This window comes from Lipotes vexillifer, unplaced genomic scaffold, assembly GCF_000442215.2.
Source record: "Lipotes vexillifer unplaced genomic scaffold, Lipotes_vexillifer_v1.1 scaffold12, whole genome shotgun sequence".
In the NCBI taxonomy this organism is placed as follows: Eukaryota; Metazoa; Chordata; class Mammalia; order Artiodactyla; family Lipotidae; genus Lipotes; species Lipotes vexillifer.
The window spans coordinates 4,499,787-4,508,914 of NW_006796716.1; the positions used below are offsets into that span (position 1 = coordinate 4,499,787).

General features: G+C 52.1%; 1 protein-coding gene across 1 annotated transcript in view; it reads right to left on the reverse strand.

Annotated features, from left to right (window-relative positions):
* AGFG2 (ArfGAP with FG repeats 2) overlaps positions 1 to 9,128 on the reverse strand; it is a 21,098-nt gene that overhangs the window by 1,026 nt on the left and 10,944 nt on the right. The window contains exons 4-10 of the mRNA XM_007468852.1: positions 8,859 to 9,012; positions 8,125 to 8,290; positions 7,308 to 7,433; positions 1,501 to 1,621; positions 1,231 to 1,313; positions 961 to 1,044; positions 7 to 103 (exon numbers count right to left, since the gene is read on the reverse strand). Of these exons, the coding sequence (XP_007468914.1) occupies positions 7 to 103; positions 961 to 1,044; positions 1,231 to 1,313; positions 1,501 to 1,621; positions 7,308 to 7,433; positions 8,125 to 8,290; positions 8,859 to 9,012 (831 nt within the window). The remainder of the gene's footprint in view (positions 1 to 6; positions 104 to 960; positions 1,045 to 1,230; positions 1,314 to 1,500; positions 1,622 to 7,307; positions 7,434 to 8,124; positions 8,291 to 8,858; positions 9,013 to 9,128) is intronic.

Here is a 9,128-nt window from a genome sequence, read left to right on the forward strand (position 1 = left end):
GGTGGGGGGAAAAGCGGTGGGGGGAAGGGGCTGGAAAAAGCCCCGGTGGGTGGCACTGTCTGGGGGAAGCCAGGCCCAGCACCGCTCATCCCAAAGCCTGGCCCTGTGGAGGGAGGGAGGGACATGAGGTAGGTGAGGTTCTGGAAGGTAGGCAGGAGAACAGTTCTTCCTAAGTCCCTCCAAGACACAGAAATGGGATATAGTTTTTTGCCACCCAGAGGTACCCAGTGGAAGTACCCGAAATGAGCATGAAACCCCTCAGCGTCCAAGCATCCTGCCAACCTTGCCCTCTCCGGCCTGTGGCCTGTGGCTCGGACAGCAGGGTAGTTATGATCACGGGGTCAGCTTTCTGCCACCTCTTAAACTGCATAAATCAAAGCAAATTACCAGCCCTCTCTGCCTCAGTTCTCTCATCTCTAAAACGGGGACCATGCCTATCTCCTCGGACTGCTGTGAAAATTAAATAACGGATGTAAAGCCCTAAGTGTTGGGCCTGCCACGTGGGTCAGCTTGGTAGCGAATATTATTCTCTCTTCCTGGCCTGAAGGTTTTAGAGGAACAACAAAAAAACAACAAACAAAAAAACGAAGGGGGGCGTGAGTGTGAGTTTGGAGAGAGAAAAGCAGAGGCAGGGGCTGGGGAGGGGCAGGAGACCACAGGACTCCAGCTGAGGAGGGCAGGGAACAGGGCCATGGTTTCAGGTGGGACACAGAAGGGAAGGCTCCCAGAGGGAAACTGAGGGTTGGAGAAAAAAGAATCACCACCACTACCAGTCAGCATTAACCCTTCGGAACTGGCTCAGGGAAGGGGCAGCCTGTCTTTTCTAACTCCGAAATTCTGATTCGGTGACTTAGGGGCCTCTAGTTTTTGCCCACTAGGTGGACTGGAAATTAAACCCGTCTGGCCTGGGCTGGTGACTCTGGAGAGAGTCAGGGCCAGGGGACAGTCTGGGAAGCTTACCTGTGGCCAAGCCATTGGGCTGGAAAGGGTTGGTGGAAGGCAGCTGGGCGTGAGCAGCAGGTGTGGTGAAAGGGTTGAAGGCTGCTCAGGGTGGAATGGGGTAGAGGGGGGATGAAGAGCTGGTTATTTTTTTCTCATTTGGTTAATATCGTGATAATTAGCATTCCTCTAAATCCTGGTGTGCATCTCTCCCCACTCCCCTCCCTCCAGGGTCCCCAATTTCCTCTTGGCCTTAGATCCCCTCCCTGGGTCTCTACACGCAAGACTCACCTCCAAAGGAGAGCCCTGTGCTTCCGCCTCCGCCAGTGGTGGCCGACTGGAGCGTGGGGACCTGGCTGGCCATCCCGAACATGCTGTGATATGGGGAGAAAAGTCGGCATGCACATCATCTAGCACCAAGGAGGTGAGCTGGGCAAGGAACTAGGAGATGGCAAACTGTCCTGCCAGACGGGAGGAGCCAAGTGGGCTGGTGTAAGCAAGGCCAGGCTTTCCTGGCCGGCTCTCCTGCCCGATGGCAAGCTCCCCAACATCTGGACCTACCTGCTAGGGATGCCTCCAGCTGATGCCCCGGGTCCCAGGAGGCTGCCCGTATCTGCAAGGCTGTTGGGCTGACTGGCAGGTGCCAGAGGAGAGGCAACAAATGGAGTCCCCTGGCTGCTCCCTGGGCAGGCACAGGAAGTAAAACAGGGGGTGCTGGCATGAGACAGGACGGAAAGGGCAGGAGGAGAGATGGAGGCAGGGGTACAGTGGAGGGGGAGGGGAGGGATGGCACCAACGGGGTCCTCTGAGGCAGCCTGTTCTTCCCCCGGATCGGATCACCCAGTTCAGGAGGGTTTGTCTCCCACTGAGAATTCTAGGCGATGTGAGACTCAGCCCTTGTCAATCTCCCTAGCGCTCAAAACCGCCACCGCAGAGAGAAAAGCAGTTCTTCCTCCTCGTCCAGGTCACCGTCCCTCCTGCTCTAGTTTGGCTTACACTTCCCATTTTTTTCCTTAAGAGATGGAAACGTATGTCTTTTGCCTAAACCAGCATTTCCATTTATGAATAAATCATATGAAGGGGCAGGTAGAGGGGTGGGGAAGGAGCTGTGAAGGGCAGAAAGGCTCAGGGACACCTGGGTGACTCGGGGAACACGGAGATGGCACTGGAGGTGCTGAGCATACATCTCCGGCCTCGCCAGCACCCTTCTCACTCCCATCGAGCCGCCTGCTCCCCTCTCGGGAGCCCCGACGCCAGGACCTCAGATCAGGGCTGGGACGCACTGCCCACGGGGCAGGGCCGACAGTGGGGCTCTCCTGCGCTCCCTGGTCTTCATAGTCAACATGGAAGAGCCTCACAGGGGAAGCTGACAGAACAGCCCTCGGGGCAGGTTAGGGTTAGGGTTAGGGTTAGGGTTAGGGTCCAATCAGCAACCTGGTCTCGAAGGAAGAGGCCTGAGGCCCTGTCATTTTAAGAAAGCCTCTTTATCTGAGTGTCTAAGTCTCATTTGTAGTGTGGGGTCCTGCCAACTACTCTGGGCTACAGTGAGGGTAAAATGAGGCTACAAATGGGGAAAAGCTTGATTTTTCTGAGTGCTGGAAGACTCTGTTACCGAAGGGAAACACACTTTACATAGTGCCCGCCTCCTGACGGTGCTCCGGAAGGGCTTGCTGAATGGACAGCTGAACAGGCAGAGGGAGAAGAACTGGATTCCATTTGCGGCTCTGCCACCTGCTACCGCTGTGACTTCAGCAAACCATCTCTCTCACTCTCCGGAGCCCACTTTTGTTCTTGCTCCCCAACCACGCCCCCTGTAGGGTGGCTGTAAAGGCCCTCTGAGATAAAGTATTGTGAAATCTATAAAGCATAACACAAATGTGAGGTATTATCATACCTGTAAGATACTACTTCCAGGGTCAGAGAAGCCAGACAAGGTCTCAAAGGAAACACAGGATGGCTGGCTCCGATGGTGAACACGAGTGGAAAGGGCCCGACCCACAGCCCTCAGCTCTGGCCTTTCCACGCTGCCTTGAACAAGAGGCCTTGCCCATGGCCTTGGCCTGCTAACTCCTACTCACCCTGCAGGCTTAACAGAACCATGTCTTCCATGGGCCTTCCTGACTCCAGTGTTTGATCCTGGTTTTCCTCTCCTAGCACCTTGTTCTTTTCCTTCCTAGCACTTGATGTATTTTTGTTTATTTCTGTATCAACTGGGTCCCCACTAGACCAATTCCACTGCCAAGAATTCCCTTACAGATATAACTTGCCAATGTGCCGAAGCAGGGTTATTAACTGCAGCGCTGTTTAACAGCAAAAGACTGGAACATCCTAAATATTCAACAACAGGGAACTGAGTAGATAAATTATGGTCTAGACGTAAGTTGGACAGTGGCGCAGCTATACAAAAGAATGAGGAAGCTCTTAATGTACTACTAAAAAAAAAATCTAGGGCTTCCCTGGTGGCACAGTGGTTGAGAGTCCGCCTGCCGATGCAGGGGACACGGGTTCGTGCCCTGGTCCGGGAAGATCCCACATGCCGCGGAGCGGCTGGGCCCGTGAGCCATGGCCGCTGAGCCTGCGCCTCTGGAGCCTGTGCTCCGCAACGGGAGAGGCCACAACAGTGAGAGGCCCGCGTACCGCTAAAAAAAAAAAAAAAATTAAAAAACTAAAAAAAATCTAACAGTACTGTTATTTTATTTATTTATTTTTTTGGCCGCACCATGCAGCTTGCAGGGTCTTAGTTTCCCAACCAGGGATCAATCCCATGCCCCCTGCAGTGGAAGCGTGGAGTCCTAACCACTGGACCACCAGGCAAGTCCCTAATAGTACTGTTAAGTTAAAGAAAAACCAAGGTTCAGAACAGCTTGTGTATTATGCCATAAAATGCTCAGTAAAAAAAAAAAAAGAGAAAACAGGACAATAAAAGATGAGTAAGTGAAGGCTACTGACCCCTTTCCCCAGAGGCACAGCTGTGGAGAGGTGAGACGAGAGACCAGCGTGGGTCAGGCTGCAGAGACATTTTGTAGGACGGGAACTTGAAGTGTACTTGTAGGAAAAAGGGGACATGCCGGTAGAGGCGGAGAAAGTGGAGGTGAAATTCAGATAGGAAAGCTGATGGGACCAAGCCCTGCAGAAAGTGGGAAAGGACGAGGGAGGTAACCTTCACAAGATACTTCTCTTTCTCAGACACGAGAGGAAGAAGAGGGAAAGGAAAAGATAAAGACACAAGGCAAGGAAGGAAATGGCAGGGTTGGGGTGGTTCTCAAATCCGCGTTGCTCCCTGGTCCCCTCAAACCTCAGCCCTCGTTTCTTGTCAGTACAGTTTTGGGCTTTCTTCTGAGCACCTCAGAACTGTAATGTGGATCTTCCTTTTCTAAAGGGTGAGGCTGCTGTGTTTATCCAAACCCCTCTGTTAAGGGTATCTTCCCGGTGCCAGGCACAGAGCATACCTGATGGGGATGGGGGACCGGCTGTAACGTGGAAGAGCAGAGAAGCCAGCAGGGAAGCCGAGTGCCCAGGGCCTGCCTGCAAGGTTCCAGGGATGGGCTGCTTCTTGAGAGCCAGCACTCAGGGGACAGTGCTCTCCTCAGCTCCTCTCCCTCCCCAACCCCTGAGCTTTCCTGAGGCACAGTGCTAGGCTGTAGCCACTGCGAGCCCTGGTCTTCAGTCCTCTCGTACCCACAGGCTGTGAGGAAGGCTGGAAGCCACCAGGGAGGTGGTGGATCTTCGGCTTCTCAGACCCCAGGCCTTTCCTTTGCCCAACGGACTCGAGGTACATGGACTTTCCCAGCGGACACAGCTCCCCGTCCTTACTGGGGTCCGACTCCTCAGTCTTGCTCTGGGCCCTTGGGTCAGGGTGCTTCCCTCAGTGAGGCCCGGGCTCTCTGCCGAGGGCGGGGAGAGAGTGCTGTGTGCCTCCTGGCCGGCGCTAGAGGGCAGAGCCGGCCCTGGCTCAGGCAGGCTGGGCTCCCTGCACCGAGGGCGCGTCCTCAGAAAGGAGGCCGACGCTCCCGATACCTGTGCTCCTTTGCTTCCTATCCACTGCCAGAGCCTCACTCCACATGGCTGGATTAGTAGACTTGCCTTCTAACAGTTTCAGGGGAAAATGCACTTTTAGAAACCCCCCCTTCTCCATACTCCCCCTCAGATATATAACAATACAACAAGCCTTGTCAGAAGAGACATCCACCTCTCACCCAAATCTTCCTACTTCCTCCCCAGTGGTTCCTCACGTCACATTCACAGAAACACCCTCGTGGTCACGGTGTGGCTGGGAATGAATGGGATCTGCCACTGATCACACATTTGATTTTGGTCAAGCTGAGCCAGTTTCCTCAGCTGCAAAACAGACATCTTTCTTTCCTCATGGACATGATACAGGGGTGCTCCCCAAGCACCGTCAGCGCTGGTGGGCTCTGGGTCCGGCCGTGGGCTGTCTGCTTCTTGAGATGAGCAGACACTGGACAAACGGTCCATCCCAGGTTCAGCCTGGGATGGCTCCAGGGCTGACGCCTCCCTTCTCTCCTTTAAAGCTTGGCACTTTAAGCACTCCCTTTAAACTAATCAGTTGCGCTAGGAATGCATCTCTGAACCAACCAATTTATAACCACCTTGTAATAGGCTGTTTCCTTTCCAGATCCCATTCCTGGGAATAGTTCCCTCTTGCTAAATTGATTATTCCTGTACCAGTATACATGTTTGCCAACAGCATACAAAAGGGCCTATTTCCCCACACAATACTGGCCATTATTCATCTTTAAAAATTTTGTAAATATAATGTGCAAAGTTACTATCTTATTCTAATTAGTATTTCCCCTGACTAGTTAGGTTGAGGACATTTTCATTTTTTTCTGGGTATTATCTGCTTCTATCCCTTGTCCATTATTCTAGTCTTTCTTATCAATAGGAGTTTAAAAAGGCACATTATGGTTATTAGCTTTTTGTCTGTTTTCCATGTTGTAAGTAAGTGTTTTCTCCTTATCTGCTTCATGCCTTTAAGGACATGAAACGTTGTGTGGGGACATTTTTTAGGACATATTTTACCATATAGAATAACATGACCTATGCAATTTCTGCTTGTTAGAATTTATGGAGAGTTTGTTTCCCAGTATATGGTCAAATTATAAAAGGGTTTTATGTTTGAAAATAATATATATTCTGTATTTTTGTTACAAAGTTCTACTTATACTTCTTAGGTCAAACTTGTTAAAGTGTTCCTCAAATGGTCAACTCTCTTCCCTCCTTGTCTATCTACTCCACCTATGAATCTTGTGAGAATCGATTATAGTCTCCATCTGTTGGTTTATCAGATTTTCTTTCTGTCTAATAGTTTTTGCTTTATGGATTTCAAGGCTACTCTGTCAGTTACTTTAAGTTCACAATGTGAGAACTCTGTTGTGAATTTTAAATTCTGTCAATATAAAATGTCTCTTCTTGTTCCATTCAAAAAATTAAAGACAAGAGCAATAGTGGGAGGCGGGGGCGCTGTGGGCAGAGCAGAGAGTCAGGAAGTCCGCGCTGTGGGATGGGCTCTGCTGGGCTGTGGGCTGCACGACTAGGGAAACTGCTAACTGCCTCCTTTGTTAAAGGCTAAATTTGAGGGGTTCATTCCAGACCTCAAAACTCTAGGGTCAGAGGACCTGAGACAGAGGCTTCTGCCTTGGGTCGGCTGTGGAGTGGGAGGAATAACTTACCGAAGCTGTGACTTCCAGTTAGCATCCGACTGGCTGGCAGTGAGGGTGGGGCAGGGAAAGCAGGCAGGTGGGGAGGAGAGAGAGAGTGTCAGTCACTGGCCATCCCCAGACATCTGTCCTCACAGCGCTCTGGCTGCCCTCCTGTGTGCAGGATGTCCAAAGGAAGGAGGCAGCCCGAAAGCTCTAAAGCCTGATTGATGTCTGGGAGCTTCGGGAGGGACCGAGTGCTTTAGGGGCCTTTAGACTCTCCTTCCATCTCACAGGAACAACACGACGCAGTGTTGGCAGGCTTCTGCTCTAAGAGGGATGCCTGAGGACTTCTGGAGACCACCTAGTACGCTGACCCAGCCCTTGCCCTGGGGGCCCTCTCGAGGAAAGGTCATGTCCATTCTCATGTTTTCTAGGACTCGGGTCTCCATTACTTCCCAGTCAGCGACCTCCTAGTGCACAGCCTGCACAACTCCTGATGCAGTTTTAGCCATTTCCTTACATGAAGAAAGAGAACAGAGCCCCTTCTTCCTGACAAGAACCTCATCAGACTGCCCTCATCCTTTCCTGGAGCTTCTCCTCTTTGTGCAGTACTTTGGGTGGGTGCGGATGTGAATGCAGGGTGATGTACGGGTGCGGACAGTGGGTCACAGTTGCAAGCAAGGAAGCCAGAGGGGCAGAGCTTACCTGGGGGTGCTGGCTGCGCCTGGAATGGGGCTTGGCCAGCTGGAGGCATGCTTCCAAATGCAGAAGAGCCAGGGCTACTGCCAAAGGCATCGAAGTTGGCAAAGCCCCCATGGGAAGGCGTCTGGCCTATAGGTGGAGAGAATATAAAAGTTATGTTTATATATGATGTATATGTAATCCATATCACACGGACTAGTTCTGAAGGCCAAGGGCTGCTCAATGGGACATCTGCCTTCCTGCAGGGTCCTCTTCAGAGGGAGTTGGCAGGAGCCTGGGGCAGAGAGCCAGACACATGCAGGGGGAAAGGGCATCTCAGAGGCCTCCAAGTTTACTCCTCATTTTTTATCCTTACTCCGTGAGGCATTAACACTTTTGTCAGGGCCTAGTTTAGGCGGCATCATGGAAAAAGATTTTGCTAGGGGGAAGGGCTTTAAAAAGGAAAAAGGGAAACTAGATCATCACTTTGTTCCACCCTCTACTGGCTACTGCTGATCTTCTGGAAGAGGGCAGGGGAAATGGAACCTGTGACAATCCCCTTGCCCCATTTTAACAGAGAGAGAAACTAAGAAAAAGGCTCTTTCCAATGCTCTAAGAGGGAGGGCTGGGAGCCCCCAACTGCCATGCTTTCTGGTCAAACTCCCAAAACTTATCCCGGCTGTAATCCCAGCTGTGCTCATCTGACTCCCACCCTCCCAGCCGTGATGCTTCAGAATGACCATCACATTCACTCCTGTGCAGAGAGCTATAGGGCCGAGTGAATTCCTTGTGTGATGGGGACCTATGTTGTAGGAAGGTTCTCTTCCCAAGTCCCACTTACCCCCAAAGGCTGGGAATGCAGCAAAAGCTGGTGCCACCTGGGGAGCAGCAAAGGGGTCTCCGCCGATGTCGGCCAGCAGGTCAGTACTGGCTTTCTTGACCGAGGAGGGGGGAGGTGGCTGAGAGCTCCGGGGCTGGGACGTCCGGGGCTGAGACTGACTGACAGACTTGGAGGAGAAGGCAGTACATATAGCACTCGGAATCCCAGCCATGACCCAGGCCCTTGCATGGCTCCCCGGGCTGCCCCCAGATAGGCGAGTGGAGAGAGAAGAGAGGCAGAAACTACCCTCAACCAAGAGGGTTCCTGGGCAGAAGGTGCCTGAGCCCTTCTCATCCCTAATTCCTCTGTCCTCTCAGTGCAGCAGCTCCCAGAACCACACATTTTAGAACACGTTAGTCAAGGCAACCCTGAGATACACAGCGATGTCGCCCAACAGCCCCTCCTCATCTTTCCCAGGCGCCTGAAGCAGTGTCCTGGCCCCTGTTTTTCCTTGGAGGAATGGTCACGTTTGAAGTTGATACTCTAACTTCCCTAAATACCACTTCCTGTTGGGGTCTTTCTTCCAAAACATACAGATCCAAGGTGAGAGATGCAAGACATGGGAACAGCAGGGCTGAGAACCTGCTCACACCTCTTGGACCGTCGTCTGCTAAGTTCAGGCGACTGGATTTAGGAAACTGATACCCCTGTCTCCCAAATCTCAAAATAAGTTGAAGGGCACATCTGAGAGTTACCTGGCTGGAAGTGGAGGCAGCAGCCGAGAGAGACGGCACAGGATCCCCCAGAAGTGTCCGCGGGGGCTTCCCTTCCGGAATGGAGCCCTGGACGGGGGTGGAGGCGCCGCCTTTGGTATAAGTGGGCCCTTTGACTTGGTCTGGGGGGACATACCTTGGAGAAAGAATAGTTAGGCTAAGAGGAGAGGGGTGAAACCTTGGACCTTGCTCAGCGTAGGTGCTTGAGAAAACACAGGTTACAGCAGTCAAAGTCCTTTCTCACTTTCCCTA